The sequence below is a fragment of the Rhineura floridana genome, chromosome 3 (assembly GCF_030035675.1).
Source record: "Rhineura floridana isolate rRhiFlo1 chromosome 3, rRhiFlo1.hap2, whole genome shotgun sequence".
NCBI lineage: Eukaryota > Metazoa > Chordata > Lepidosauria > Squamata > Rhineuridae > Rhineura > Rhineura floridana.
The window spans coordinates 6,106,580-6,122,730 of record NC_084482.1 but is presented as its reverse complement, the minus strand read 5'-3'; the positions used below and the strand labels follow the sequence as shown (position 1 = coordinate 6,122,730).

At 45.9% G+C, this 16,151-nt stretch overlaps 1 protein-coding gene across 1 annotated transcript in view; it reads left to right on the top strand.

Annotated features, from left to right (window-relative positions):
- Nucleotides 1-16,151, top strand: part of FGD1 (FYVE, RhoGEF and PH domain containing 1) — a 57,920-nt gene that overhangs the window by 32,938 nt on the left and 8,831 nt on the right. The window contains exons 3-13 of the mRNA XM_061614123.1: nt 908-1,082; nt 5,558-6,017; nt 6,585-6,674; nt 7,179-7,327; nt 10,855-11,011; nt 11,735-11,873; nt 13,401-13,459; nt 13,815-13,961; nt 14,077-14,169; nt 15,026-15,105; nt 15,372-15,402. Of these exons, the coding sequence (XP_061470107.1) occupies nt 908-1,082; nt 5,558-6,017; nt 6,585-6,674; nt 7,179-7,327; nt 10,855-11,011; nt 11,735-11,873; nt 13,401-13,459; nt 13,815-13,961; nt 14,077-14,169; nt 15,026-15,105; nt 15,372-15,402 (1,580 nt within the window). The remainder of the gene's footprint in view (nt 1-907; nt 1,083-5,557; nt 6,018-6,584; nt 6,675-7,178; nt 7,328-10,854; nt 11,012-11,734; nt 11,874-13,400; nt 13,460-13,814; nt 13,962-14,076; nt 14,170-15,025; nt 15,106-15,371; nt 15,403-16,151) is intronic.

Sequence of the window (16,151 nt, the reverse complement as noted above, 5' to 3'; positions counted from 1 at the left end):
GAGTCCTTGTTCTTCAGGCAGGGACTCTAGCGTCAGGGTCTGTATGTTTAGGCACTACCCAGATTCAGTGGTGACTCTCTGTCCCTGCTTCTGTGCAGGGGTCCTCTGGGTTGTGCAGAGGAGGTTGGGATGCCGTGTCCTTTGTAGACCCTGAATCCCCTTCTTTTTCCACTGATTGTCCACTGATACAGCCTGTTCCTCTATAGCATTTGCTTTGGAGAGCACCAGGTCCTCCTTTGAAAACGATTCCTCCAATGAGGGCATGATAATTCTGACAACTTAAAAGAGGGGACCAAATCAGTGCAGTCTGGAAAAGTTCAGTATGCCATCTTGATTCAAAATGATGTCCAATTATTTTATTTATTTATTTATTTATTATTTGATTTATATCCCGCCCTTCCTCCCAGCAGGATATGATATCCAAACATAGATGAAAACCTGCTCCTTGGACTCAGTCAATGTAAAATATGGTTATGATATCTTAAGTGGTGTCCAAATGCACACAGAATAGATTGAGAAAGAATTTTCTGAAATATATAGTATATTATAATACAATATAAAGAGCCACTTTCCAGCCAAGATTGGCTCCAAGAGCAGCTTACAAAAAAATCCAGCACAAAACGCACGCATATGTCTATTTGGCAGATTGCTGACAGTTTTTGATATAGTGTCAGGTCCAGCCTGTTCGCTCCAGAAGGAGGGCGGTAGAAGAAGCAGGACAGGGCGTGGAGGTTGTGCGTGCGTGTGTGGGGTGGAGTGTTTTTGGGTGGTTTTTTTGCTATCTGATGTTAAAGATGCCTATCCACAGAAACAGCCCTTCCATCTATTACAGCAGTCTTTGCTGGGGGTCTATGTGCAATGTATGGCATGGTTTTTGAAAAGTAATTTTCCCTTCTTGCTTTTCCAGTCCCTCCCAAACCAGCCCATCTGCAGAGTATCCAGCCACCACGACTCCATGAATCTATTCCCCCACCCCCGTCACGACCGCTCCCAGCTGGCCCCCGCCTGAGCCGAAGCCCCCTGCCAAAGGATGGATTGGGGTCATTATCTGCTGTCTCCTGCCTCATTGAAAAGTTTGAAAGGTAAGTGTTTTAGTAGCTCGTGAGATCCTCCCAAGAAATCCCAGTGAAAATCAGGGAAGCACTAACCATGCACTCTCAGTGAATATTGTGCAAGCACTTACTGTACTGGCATTTAGGCACTTGCTTAAAAATCTTCCATTTACCCAGGCTTTTTCTGAGGGGTGATCCAGCTACATTGACATATTAAGGTGATCTACTGATTTGTAATCTATTTTGTACTTGTTTTATGAATGTAATTTTATTGTTGATATTATACTGTTCACTGACTTGATATTTTTTTCTTAATGTTGGCTGTACAGACATTTTTGCAAATAAATAGACCTTATTCAGACTTAATCAACCCTGCTTTCCTCCTACACTGGGAATGTAGGTGCTGCTTCACTTTGATGTTATGCCAACTACTATGAGCTACAGAGACTTCTAAAAGATTAAAGTGTGAAGAAAAGAATTAATGTGCTCTCCACAAGGAGAAGCTGCCATTTCGTCATTGCAAAATAGCACCCCAGTTTGGCTGTACTCAGTGGCTGCGTTTGCCTTGGTTTGTTTTAACCATGAGCCTGTGAGATAAGCAAACATGGCTTTTTTCTCCAAAACTTGGCTTGTTTTCCAGCTGCTCTTGCCTCATGGCACTGTAGCTTGACAAGCATCTGAGGCAGGGTGGCCAAACAAACCATAGTTAAACAGGAATCTTGGGTTTGAACATAATGCCAAGCCATGGTTTGTAAACCAGCAACAAACCAAGAGGACTTCACATTGTGGGTTGTCTGTGAGACAACAAACCATGGGCAATCTGGGCTGGATTCAGACATTCAAACAAGTCACACGTAGGAACATAGGAAGCTGCCTTATACTGAGTCAGACCACTGGTCCATCTAGAGTATTCTGTACTGACTGACAGTGATTCAGACAGAAGTCTTTTGCCTGGAGATGCTGGGGACTGAACCTTGGGACTTTTTGTATGGAAAGCATGTGCCCTACCACTGAACTACAGCCATTCCCCAACTTTCGTTAAACAATTCATAGCTTAGTGTTTTGTGCAAACAGTGAGGCCGTGAGAAGTGCTGGATATGCATTCCCCCTATTTCTCCTAGCCCTTATTCAGACTTATCCTTTGTACTCCCCCTGCCTGTCTTCTACAGATCTGGTTTATCACATCTCAAAACAGCTGGAGATGATGTAGAAAAGGGCAGGTATGATGTTTTTGTGGGAGCAAGTTGTTTTCCTTCATAGTAGACATGATTATACAGCCACAAGAGACTGCAGTGTTAAATTGAAAATACCCCCATGCCATTCTGATCCTTCCCATAAGCTCATTTCAAAACAAAACCTTACGAAACTTATAGTCCTGAACTCAGAAATGCTTGCTTAACAACCCTCTAAATTTTCATGGCGATACACAAAACAGTCAGAGAAAATCGAGAATTCAAAGTGTAAAAAGAGAGAGAAAAAAACCAGAGCCCTTTTGGACTTTTTTCTGTCAGAGTTCTCATAAACTGTTGAAATTCATTAAAAATCAGCCGTGTTCACAGAGTACCTGTAATGCTTTTACTGACCTTGCCCCATACTCTGACCTTCATCTTCTGCAGTTTAAAAAATGCCTGGCTGATTTTTAATTAATTTAAGAAATTTTGGCTTGAACTCAATGATAACGTCGGGCATACTCAGTAAGAACCAACTGTCCGTGTTCTAAAAACCAGACTCAGAGCTGCTGGGCTTGGCTAATCAGGGGGCCACACCCGCACCAGACTTTGATTTCACTTGAGACAGTCATGGCTTCCCCCAGAGAATTCTGGGAAGTGTAGTTTGTGAAGGGTGCTGAGAAGGAGACTCCTATTCCCCTGACAGAGCTCCAGTGGCCAGCATGGTTTAACAGTCAGCCGCTTTGATTGAAGCTGTATGAGGGGAACAGGGCGTCTCCTAGCAACTTTCAGCACCTTTCACTAACGACACTTCCCATGATTCTTTGGGAGAAGCCACGACTGCCTAAAGTGAAATAACAGTCCAGTGTGGATGTGGCCAGGGATAGCTTTGGTTTAAATTTGGGTGGGAGGCTACATGTGCCTGCTGTAGAATAAAAAGGTGGGGGGGAAACCCTGATAAAGAATGATACTGTTCACAATGTTTTCCTTTTGGAAAGGAAAGGGGCTTCTCCTCTGCCCAGTGCCTACCCATCCAATCTCCTCCCCTCCCCCTCCCCCCCCACCCCTCTCCCAGGTCAGTTTCATCTATCCTAAGTATGATTGCACAGGAGTAAATCCCACTGAACTTAAGAAGCATGCAAATGATCAAACCTGCCCTCCCCTCCTCCCCACTCCTGTCCCCTCCCTCTTGCCCCTTCCTTCACCCCTCCCTTCTCTCCCCCATCCCCTTCCAATCCCCTCCTTCCCCCTCCTCATCCTCCTTCCTTCCCCCTCTGCCCTCCCCCTCCTCCTTCCCCTCCATGGTCAGTTTTACCTATCCTAGAACTATAACCTGGGAGACCAGGGTTCGAATCCTCACACTCCTCCTACTCCCCTCTCCCCCTTCTCCCTTCCTTCTACTTCAGGGCTGTGGAGTTGGAGTCTTGGAGTCGGAGTTGGAGTCGGAAGCAATTTTGGGTGGAGTCGGAGTCGGTAGAAATGTACCGACTCTGGCTTCAAAATAAATTTTGATTAACACATTTTAAAAAATATAAATTCAAAATGTCGAAGAAGCTTCCCATGAAGTCAGCTGTAGTTGAGCATCTCACCATAACTCAAGATGGAAAACATTTTGTGTGTCAGTGTATGACACAGGACCCAGATGAAGACAAATACTGTGATGCCAAGAACAGTGCATATTCAGGCAGCGATAAAAATGCTCCTATGAGAGCTTCCAATTTAAAAAGACATTTACAGCCCTTTCCAGGGCTGTTGAGTTGGAAGCAATTTTGGGTGGAGTCGCAGTCGGACAGTAGAAAAATAGAGGAGTCGGAGTCGAAGGTTTGGTGTACCGACTCCACAGCTCTGCTCTACTTTCCCCTCTCCCTCCTCCTCCCCCATGGTCAGTTTTACCTATCCTAGCCATGACTGCACAGGAGTAAATCCCATTGAATTCAGTGAGCACGCAAATGATCAGACCTGTCTTTCCCCTCCTTCCCCTCTCCTTTCCCTTCCTCCTCCCTTCTTCCTCTCCTCCCCTCTTCCTTCTTCCTCCTCCCCTGCCCACTCCAGGCTTCCCTCCCCATGGTCAGTTTTACCTAGCCTAAGCATGTTTGCACGAGAGTAAATCCCACTGAATTAAAAAAACATGCAAATGATCAAACCTCCCCTCCCCATCCCCTGTGGTCAGTTTCACCTATCCTAAGCATGACTGCAGGGGAGTAAATCCAGTGAAGTCAGTAACCATGCAAATGATCAATCCATTCTCAGCAAACTTGCACAGGATCCCATTTCTTATCTCCCGAACTAAAAACCAGGGAAATTCACTAATAGGCAAAAACCTTGTGGTTTAAGAATGTACCTATAGCCAACAGATATTTCTACCAAACTTTAAAAAGCAGGGAAATTGGGCAGCTATAGTGAATGCACCAGGGGAACAGGAGACCTGACCTCCTCTCTGAGATATTGGACTGCCCTACAAATTTGTCAAAATGCAAACACAATTTGGGTTGGTCTTTCACAGTCCAATCTACTTCCTGTGTAGCTTGGAAGAATTTGATAACATGTTCCTGTGAGCATATGGTGGGTGGTGGCAACACCTGCAGTCAGCCCAAATAACAGAAAAATTCGTAAACCACAATTTTTTTGCCTATTAGTGAATAAGAATTTAATAAGGTTGTGATGAGTCTGAGTGTATATGGTTAAGGGTGATGATGGTGGGGAAGAATAGTTTGCACACCCAAGGTGAAAATGTATTGCAGAGCCAGTAAATGCAATATATAGGCATTAGATGTATCACAAAGTAGTAATTACTGAAAATTGTGGGATCTATGGCCATGGATACTTACACAAAACACTTCTTTGAAGGCTTAAGCAATCAGTGAAGCTTTAATCCTCTTGGTAGCCAGAAGTGCAACATCCACATCAGAGTTGTTGTTATTTTTATTGCCTTCCTTTCACTCCTGTGCTCCACCACATCTAAAATCTCAATCCTTGAATGTTGTGGGGTGTGTGGGTGAGCAACAGCAGGGAATTACACAATCCTGTCCTACATCTTCACTTCCTAGGGCTTCTGGCTAGCCTTGAGTTAGAAGATAGAATGCCAAGCTAGATGGATCATTGGGCTGATTGAGTGTGCCAATTCTTAACTCTATTTTTAGTCAAGGGGTGCTAGTTCTGTGGCTGCTAACTCACTAGATTCTATTTCCCTTTCCAAGGTGAGGGTAGAAAAAGCTACAGATCTTGCCTTGCTCACCTCCGGATCTGATATATGCTCCTTCCTTCTTTCCTGGAGAACCTGGCTGTTGTGATTGTGTGTGAGCTTTGATTTTCTTTCTGTTTTTCTTTTTTTGGTAGGGAACCTGTAATCCTGGCTGTTGAACAGGCCTTGTCGCCGTGCCCCAGTCCAGATCTCCAGACCCCAGAGGCGGGTTCCATGGAGCCCTTGCTAGATTGCCCAGCTTCACTGGAATCAACAGAGTTGGCTCACAAACTTCTGGATCTCCTGGCACTGGAAGGGGGACAAGAGGCTGTGGGTAGTGCTGCCTGCTTGCCATCTCATGATGGTGGGAAGCTGGCTAACCGAGACAGTGGCATTGACAGCATCAGCTCGCCATCCAACAGCGAGGAGATCTGCTTTGGGGGTGATGAGGGCACAGGAGAGGGAGCAGGGGCACCAGTGCCTCCTGCCATCATCAAGCGCCGCTCGACCCGTGATTCTGAGGGGGACAGCGACATGGATGACGGCAGCGGGGACGAGGCTGAGCTGCTACCAGAGCTCCCACCCCCACAGGCAGAAAGACAGGACTCTGATGAGGTGAGAGTCTTGGATTGGTGCACCCAGGTGTTAGTGTGACCTCTCTCTCTCTCTCTCTCTCCCTCCCTCCCCCCCCCCCAGTCTTTTGTTGTGATTCAGGAATGGTTAGTGAATAAGATCTGGGTCATATCCTTGCTTGGTAGTGCCAGCTCAGGACTTGAGGTTAGGGGTATTTCTGTTGGACTGAAATTCACTTAATGGGGCTACTTACTCCTCAGGATCTTTTCACTGCAAGGTCAGATTCACTCACAGGGTGGTAAAGCTCGGCCTGTTCACGTGTACAGGAGAAAGTGGGGATTGTAATCCTCCTTTAGTGGCTTTGAGAACTGAACCAAGGAATTAGTGCTGTATGCATTTCACAGCCACTTCTCAGTCTGAAACATAACTAATGGACAGCAGGTCATGGAAGATACGAGGTCACTTTGCAGAGGAGGGGGAAATGTGAATCAACCCTATGTCCAGTTTCTTGGGTGCATCCTGGCATGAAGTGCAGGGCTGATCTGTGAATTAGGATTTGGTTCATATCCCCTTAGTGATTTTCATTTATCCCGTTTCTCCCCTCAACAGATGACAGTTCCACAAAAGGTTTTCCGAATCGCCAATGAGCTTCTCAAAACAGAAAAGGCCTATGTCTCTCGCCTGTATCTGCTGGACCAGGTAACTTGGATTCAATGGAATATTGGAAAATGGCTATTGTGCATGCACTGTTTGTTTTTCCTGAAGCCTTGGGGGAAATGTAGAATCCCTCTTGCAAGCCATGCCCAATTGCATCAGCTGGAAAACCCACTGGCAGGGGTTTTGTGCATTCTTCCCTGTGTTGTACACTCAGCTGTTAATTGATTTATGGATTTGCTCTTCCAAGCTGCTGATAGTGGTTGTACAAAAGGGATTTGGGTCTAGAATTGGCATAGGGTCACCTTCCACGTCTTGTTGGACTTGAACTCCCACCATCCCTCTCCATTGGCCATGGTGGATGGGGCTGATGGGAATGGGAATTGGAGTCCAACAAAATCTGGATGGCCACAGACTCCCCATCCCAGCTATAGAAGAACTGTGAAGAATGAGCGGATAGGATACTGCCTACTGTTGATTCTGCAGGCTGTCCTCAGGTCTTGGGCTAGGCTGCCTCCCATGTTGCTGAAGTGCGTTCCCGCCTCCTAGGTCTTCTGTGCCCGTCTGCTGGAGGAAGCACGCAGCCGAAACTCTTTCCCAGTTGATGTGGTGATGGGCATTTTTGCCAACATCTGCTCAATCTACTGCTTCCACCAGCAGTTCCTGCTCCCGGAACTGGAGAAACGTATGGAGGAATGGTGAGAACATTTGATTGGCTTAACGTTTTGGGGGCAACTGCCTGTAAAGCTACAGTTTTGTGTGTGTGTGTGTTTTAAATTACACTATGTTCAGCTGTCTTAAGTTGGCAATTTGTAGAGTACCAAACCCTGGCCTGGAGAAAATCTGTGTGTTTCCCATGAGAGGTGCTGCAGTATTATTTATTTATTTATTTAATTTAATTTATATACCGCCCTAAGCCCGAAGGCTCTCTGGGCGGTGTACAAAAAGTATGTTTTAACTGCACATAATTTTAAACTTGATATGCATATATTTGAATTAAATATGGTGTCTGTGTGTGTGTATAGGTGGGTCATGTTTTCCCAGCTTAATCTTCTAATTGTTTGGGGTGACCTTAAGTCTTGGCCAATCTCAAATATCCCAAATGCCTTTAAATTGGGGTTCTTTATTTGCTTACTGAATGGTGAGAAAAGGGCTGTAGCTCAGTAGAAAAGCACCTGCTTTGCATGCAGAAGGTCCCAGCATCTCCAGGTAGGGCTGGGCAGGTCCTCTGCCTGAAACCTTGGAAAACCACTTCCAGTCAGTGCAGACAGTACTGAGCTAGATAGACCAGTGGCCTGACTCAGTATAAGGCAAATTCCTGTGTTCCTATGACCCCCACCCTCAGCTTCCCCACCTTGTCTTGTTAAGAGACCAAAGTGATGAACTGGATGCTTCCCAGCAACAGTTCCTTGAAGCACATTCTCTTTTAATGATATGGCTCTGCTTACTGTGGTTCCTGCACTATAGAACCATAATATTCTGTGTGGATCTTATAGGCCATCTAGTCCAATGCTCTACTTGATGCAGGAAATACACATCTGGAGCATCCCAACAGGTGGCTCCCCAGCTTCTGGCTGAAGGTCTCCAGCAAGGGAAAGCCCATCTCCCCTTGAAGTAATTGGCTCCATTGTCAAAGCGCTCTTATATGTCAATGTTTAACTGAAATAATCTCCCCCCTCTCCCATAGTTGAAGCCCATTAGATCTAGTCCTGTCCTCTGGAAGATCACAGTGCAACTCTTGTGGGGGCAGCCCCTTTGAGACTTCTCTTCTCTATGCTGACCCTAACCAGTTCATAAGAAGATAGGGAGCTGCCTTATACCGAGTCAGACTATTGGTCCATCTCGCTCAGCATTGTCTAAACTGACTGGCAATGGCTCTCCAGGGTTCCAGACAGCCCAGGATCTTTCCCAGCTCTACCTGAAGATGCCAGGGATTGAACTTGGAGCCATGCCCTCTGGCGCTGAGCAGTGGGCCTTCACCACTTCCTTCAACTTTTCCCCATAGTACAGGCATACCCCACTTAACGTCGCTTCACTTAACATCGCCTCACTATAACGTACATGCTCCATATGCCTGTATTTCTCCAGAAACACAGCGCAGCAGCAGAGGCTTTAGAGCGCGGGGGTGGAAATAGACGCGATCACGCCACCGCAAATCAGCTGGGAGGTGCGATTGTGATCAGCTGGGAGGCGTGGCAGCACAGCAGCAGAGGCTTTAGCGCATGGGGGTGGAAATAGATGCGATCACGCCACCGCAAATCAGCTGGGAGGCGCGATCGCGACCAGCTGGGAGGCGCGGCAGCGCAGCAGCAGAGGCTTTAGCGCGGGGCTTTGAGGCTCCGCATGGAGGAGAGGTAAAAAAAGTTTTAAAAGGTAGTGCTTCACTTTAAGGACATTTTCGGTTTACGTACTCGCTCTGGTCCCATTGAGTACGTTAATGCGAGGTATTACTGTAGTTACTGCTTCATTGCCCTCCTCTGAACCCATCCCAGTTTGTCTCTATCCTTCTTAAAAGCTTTGCACCCAGAAATGGATACCCTCTTGCCTTTTTTATGCCGTCTTTACTCCTGCCTCCAAGAAATAGCCCCAGTGTGGAGGTTTCTGCCTATCTGTCTTGCTGCTCTGCTGCTTGTGGCTGGAGGATTCCGGACGGAAGCAGTTCAGGGACAAGACTTTTTATTTTATTAATATTATTGTTAATTCAATTTATGAATCGCTTCCATGAGGCATCCCGAACTGATTTACTATGTTTCTGATCTGAACCTAATGTTTTCAGATATAATGTCATGACTTACAGAGACCACAAGTCATGTGCTCCACTTTGGATTTTCCTGTTACTTCATTTCATGGCTGTACTTGCAGCACATTGTGTTATCCACCAAGCATAACATTTGAGCTGTCTTTGGACTTTTTCACACATTGCCTTCCAGCAAACCAAAGTTTACCATTGTAAGTGCAACCTGACAGGGAGTCATGGCCAGTTGTGGCTTCCTAATGTGTGTATATGACATGTGTGTCTGCAAGTACAAAATTGTATCCATTTGTTGCTTATATTTTACATTTGCAAGTGTACACCCTGTTGATTGAATTACACTGTTTGCCAGTTGTATACCGGGCCCAATTCAAGGTGTTGGTTTGAACCTTTAAAACTCTATACGGTTCCGGCCCAGTTTATCTGAAGGAGCGTCTCCAGTATCACCAAATATGCCGCCAAACAAGATCAGCCTCACAGGACCTTCTCTCGGTCCCACCGACTAAGACAGCTAGGTTGGTGTGGACCAGGGAGAGGGCTTTTTCGATCGTGGCCCCCACCCTCTGGAACTTACTTCCCTTTGACCTTCGGCATGCCCCCTCCCTGTTGACTTTTCGCCGAGCCTTGAAGACCTTGCTCTTCAGGCAGGCCTATGGGATCTCTGGGGTGGGTTAGGTTTTACACTGTATTAATGTAAGATGGTCTTCAGATGAGATGTTATGATATTAATAATGTGATGATTATGTATATGAGCAGATTGTATTTTATATTGTATTTTATATTGTACGTCGCCCAGAGTGTCCGTTCAGTCAGACAGATGGGCGTCTGCTAAATAAAATTTTATGATTATTATTATTACACATTAATATCTAACACATGGAAAAAGCGTAATGTGTGAATTGACATTTAGATCAGCTGCTTTTCCTAGCCTGGGGAGATGCAGAAGTTAAAAAGTTCAGGCATGGGGAATTTGTGGTCCTCCACATGTTGCTGCACTATACCTCCCATCATTCTTTGACCATTGGCCATAACGGCTGGGTCTGTTGGAAGTTTGAGTCCCAACAACATCTGGAGGGCAACAGGTTCCCCACCCCTATCCTAGTTCTCCCTGTTTTCCTAAATACTTCATATTTCAGAGAACCATAGCACTCTGTAAAGATGCAGGTTCGTAGCTTAATTTAGTTGTTTGTGGAAAGTTTGATGTTGTCTATTTCCTTGTCTTATGTCCTTGATTTGCCCCCATTTGAGAAGTATTTGATTTCTCATTTTCAGAACCAGAGAGTTAAGAGCTTTGAGTCCCCTAATGCTAAGATTCCTGAGCTCCACTGAGCGTTTGTTCTGACTCCCCATCAGAGTGATCAGCTAGTCTTGCAGATAGAATCTGGATGCTTTCCCACTCTGTGAAAGGCGTAGCTCAGTTTCCCTCTTGGGGCTTTTCTCTCTTCCTAACTCTTTTCCCTTCTGTTATGTCAGGGAGCAACACCCCCGCATCGGGGATATCTTGCAGAAACTGGCACCTTTCCTCAAGATGTATGGTGAATATGTAAAGAACTTTGACCGTGCCATGGAGCTTGTCAACACGTGGATGGAGCGCTCAGCACAGTTCAAGGGCATTATCCATGAAGTGCAGGTGAGCATGGTCACCTGCTTTCTAATTTGGGGTGTGTGTGCAGGATCTCAGACGTATTGTTGTAGCAAGCGCTTCAAGTTAAAAGGGGGGGGGGACACACAATCAAATAATTGGAGCTACCCAGATGGCACAATTACGTTCTCATTCCAGACGTGGGGCTAGTATTATTGTCTGTACAGCATTTTCCCCAAGAGGTTAAAAGCACTTAAAAATTATTAGTTGAGTGTGCTTTAAGTACCCCACAGAAAAGAAACATGTTGCTTGCAGAAGAGTAGGGAATTGTGGAATTGCTTCACTACATCCAGCCAGAGCTTGGAAAAGTTACTTTTTTGAACTACAACTCCCATCAGCCCAATCCAGTGGCCCTGCTGGCTGGGGCTGATAGGAGTTGTAGTTCAAAAAAGTAACTTTTCCAAGTTCTGCATCCAGCACTCCTCCTAGCACTGTTGTTCAACACAGATGGGAAGGGGGAGCATTAATCTGGGGTGAGGGGCAGCAGGAGTGATCCGTGCTTCTGCTTTGTAAGAACTGAAGTGTTTGGAAGAAGTCATTGGGAAGAAGCTCATGTCTCAGTAACTGCTCATGCCTCTGTATAAAAGCTTTCCCCATCCTCTGAAAACTCTGCCTCCGGTTCACTGGGTCTTGGTTCCCTCTGGGAGCAGGCACTCTGCCATTGGAGAACAGCCAGGCAGACAGCTCCCCTGAGATCACTGTCTTTTGCAGAGGGAAGAGATATGTGGGAACCTGACCCTTCAGCACCACATGCTGGAACCTGTCCAGAGAATCCCGCGCTACGAGCTTCTGCTGAAGGACTATCTCCTCAAACTGCCTCAGGATTCACCTGATTGCAAGGATGCCCAGAGTGAGTAGAGCATAGGGCGCGACAGAGGGTGAGGAAAGTAAGGAAGTACCTGTCCAACTGGAGGCTGACTTGCCAGGGGATACTTAACTGCTCCTAGGTTTTCCCAGAATATCTAGATCCCTAGTCAGTGGTAGGGATGTGCTAGAATTCTGCCCAATTTGGATTTTGTGCCAAATTTCCCATTAATTCACCTATTCTCTATCGTTGCAGATTGAATTTTTATGTAGCGATTTTCCGCAGCTATTTTTGAAAACAGCTTTTTTGTTAAAAAAAAAAAAGCCTTTAAAATGTCAATATTAAGAACAGTGATTTTATCAGTATTTCCTTTCATTTATCAATATTTCCTTTCAAAATATCAATACACTATTTCCTTTCAAAATATGGATACTGATAATTTAGGGAAGGGAAAAACATATAGGTAAAAGCAGAGGATAGCAGTCAATGAACGAACTTGAATTGATACTGGCCTATTAGGTTGATGGAACTCTTTTGAAGTGGCACTGACCAACACATCCCATCCTTTGTCAGTGGCAGGTTTTCTCAAAGGAACATCTGAAAATCTGAGTAATAGCAGTGGGGAAATGGTGACCTACAGGCCAGATCTGGTCCGCAAAGCCTTTTGGAGCAGTGTGCCAGCCTTTCCTTGGCCCTGCTCCTTCTTGGCAGTGGCCCAAAGTGCCCTTTCTGGGAACTGACGTTTTGAGTAGCGGCTGAATTGGGGGAGGTGGAGGAAGCACTGCAAGTAGCACAGAACAGGAGCACCTTCCTTTCCAGCAGCATTCAGAGCAGCAGTTCTCCCCAAAGGCTTCCTTTGCTCACTGGGGGAGCCAAGGAAAGTGGCTCCATTGGGAGCTGCCTCCTCAAGGCACCTGGAGCACCTTGAAGCATTCCTGTTTTCACTGCTCCTGAACTGCTTTCGTGATCAGATCATATTTTGGAAAATAGCTGAGCAGAAGACAAGAGGGGTGTGTGCATGTATGTGTGTGCGAGAACGCATCTGAGTATGTGTGTGTGTCTGGGTGGGTGCTGTGCTTTATGTGGGTATGTGCTGTATGCACACGTGTTCTGGCATATGACCCCAGAAGCCTGCCTGCAAGAAAATGCAGCCCCGAAGCGCAAAAAGGTTTCCCACTCCTGGAATAATAGGTGGGTGACCAAGGTAATGCCCCCCAACCCAATCCAGCTGTGGGGGCCTGCTGTCTAGCTGTGTGGATGCATAGACTACTCCCTCTGTAGATATAATTTGCTTCTGGGTTGACCCCTGGGAGACCAGGCAGTGTTATTCAGTGAACTAGGTCTACCTTGGTGGCTTCCAATTGCTAATCTAAATAGCAAATCTGTAGCCCCCTCACAGTTGTCAGCAAATGTCAGTGGCAGCATTCTGGTAACCAGCCTGCAGGACTTGATTTTTACGCACAACCAAATGCTAAGTGGCATTTCTGCTTTCAGCTCAGTTGGAAGCATTGGCTTGATTGAGTATGGCCAGCCTAGTAATGTAGACTGTCCTTTTTCCCTTTTTCCTCACAGAATCCCTGGAACTTATTGCAACAGCAGCAGAGCACTCAAATGCAGCCATCCGCAAAATGGTAAGTGTTGGGGGAATTGTTGATAAACAAAGCCAGGATGCCTTGGTTCTGTTTTCTCAGAGCCAGGAGGTCACTGTAAATGGGTTAGAGCAGGAGTGGGGGATCTCTTCCAGCCTGCGGGCCGGATCCTTACTTTCTTCAATCTCTGCAGGCCATTTTGACAAGAGGTAGGTTAGAGAGAGAGAGAGTGATTTGCCCAAAGATCACCCACCCACTGAGTTTCATTACCAATTGGGGATTTAAACCTGGGTTTCCCTGCTTCAGGTTCAATGCTCTACTACACTGCCTATCTATTTCATAAGGACAGTTGAAGAATATATATGAAGTTAATTACCAATGACTGTAACCCCGCTAGGAAAGGATGCACTCACTGCTGAAGGTGTATGAGCTGCTTGGAGGTGAGGAAGACATAGTAAACCCCACTAATGAGCTCATCAAGGAAGGGCACATCTTGAAGCTTTCTGCCAAGAATGGTACCACGCAAGACCGGTACCTGATCCTGGTGAGAGGAGGTGGTGGGGTTTTGCCCTTTTTCTTCTTTTGCACCTGACCCAGCTCAGGAGGGGACATGGCAGGAAGCCTTCTGAGATCGCTGTTGACTCCTTTTCTTTGTCCAGTTCAATGATCGGCTCCTGTACTGCGTGCCCAAGCTGCGTCTCATTGGCCAGAAATTTGGGGTCCGCTCTCGCATAGACGTGGAGGGTATGGAGGTAAGAGAGGAGGGAAGTAACAGGAGAAGCATACAAGCTTCTAGATGACCAGTGAACTCATTGAGTCTCATCAGCTGCTCTAGATTGAAATTGGGGACATGTTGATTAGAAGAGAGTTGGTGGAGAGAAGGAAGAACAGGACTTGCCCTCCACCCAGGGTAATTCAGGTTTCATCTTCCTGACTCTGGAAAGGGGAATTGAATCAGCATGATGTGTTTGGGTCAGTCTGTGATTGTAGGCAACACAAGGCAAATTTATGGGCTGGATCACAGATCACACTCGGAGCTTGATGGCTTGCAACTCAAAATTTGAACTGGCTTAATTCAAAATGAATTTGTTTGCAGTAGTGATGAAAGTTCTCTCCCCGCCCCCAATCACTCTTCATTTCTGATTTTTCCCCTTATTTTTTTAGCTAAACATTATTGTTCCTTTTATAAAACAATTAGGACCATTTTTTTAAATAGCAAGAATACACAAAGCAACATAAAACCATTAGGGTAAAGGAAGAAGTTGGATAAATCAGGAATAAAGATTAATACAACAAAATTGCTTGTTTGGGTACATAATTTTGTAAAAAATCAAGTAACAGAAAGATATTCTAAATAAACGATGAAGAAAATCTAGGTGGTATTTTATATTTCTAATTAACGGAGTCAACAGCAGTTAAGAATGGAAACCATTTTCCAAAAGCTTGTCACTCAGTCAAAGGTTAGCTGGGGGAAGTTCTTATGGCTGTATTTGATGGGTAAAGATGACTCATTTGCACAGGAAAGTTGCTCTTGACACTCCAGCTGATCAAAGGATATGTATGCATCTGTGAACAGCCCTTGTGCCTTCCTTCTTTCCTGCTCTGCAGCTGAAAGAGACCAGCAGCCTCAATGTACCCCGGACCTTCCTTGTATCAGGGAAGCAGCGATCCCTAGAGCTTCAGGCCAGGTACAGCCAGCAAAACCAGTCACTTAGCTTTCCCTTTCTCAGAGCTAAAAGAATTGTCCCTCATCTGGCAGCATGGCTTTCTCATCCCAGTAACTCTCCTCTGTTGCATTTTATCTTCCATTGGGTTGTGCCCATGGGAGCCCTATATCCATTCCCCTTGTTCCTCCCAGCCACCATCTAAGATCAGGCTAATTGGTACATCCTTCCCTGAGTCTACTGCAAATGCCCCATTAACATATCTTCCAACCTTTCTCATTCTTCCTTAGGACTGAAGAGGAGAAGCGAGACTGGATCCAGGTAATTGCTGGTCTTTCTTACCTACTGCAGAAGGCTGTCTTATCACCGTGAAAGATGAAGAATGTAGATCAGGGATGGGGATGTGGTGCTCCAGATGTTATTGTACCACAACTCCCATCAGCCCTGACCATTGGCCATGCTGTCTCGGACTGATGGGAGTTGAAAGCCAACAACTTCTGGAGGGCCACAGTTTTTCCACCTCTGAAATAGAGGAACCCCCCTTCCCCCCAGTTTCTTTCATGCAGGAGGACTGGGAGGGGAGGAGGAGAGAGCTTTCTTTTGATTAATAATGGAAGAGGGTAGGACTTCTGGATGATGTTTGAATGGATGGCTTGCATAGATCCAACAGGAAAGGTACTGTAGAAGTGACAAGGCTTCAGTTAGTAATAATGTGATGTGGAATGACCCTGTGTCGGCCGAGTCAGCTTCTTGACAGTTCAGTGGCTAGCGGTGTGGGCCACCATGCCTAAGCTGTGCAGAACTTGCCAGTGAGTTCAATTGGTGTGCATTTGAGGGTGCAGCAGCCCCATGGCCCTGGACAGGGCACTCTATATTGTCATGCACAGGTCTGTTGCATCATAAGATGCATCTGCACCAGTGCCTGCACCCCTGCATGAAAGGGAAAATAGGAGGTTGACAATAAAGATGAGTAAGAGATTTGGAGAGAGAGACAGGAGCTTTTATCTCCCTGAGCCATCCACCAGTATGAGCCAGACTGGGACTGGAGAGAAATATGAACACAAGGGATT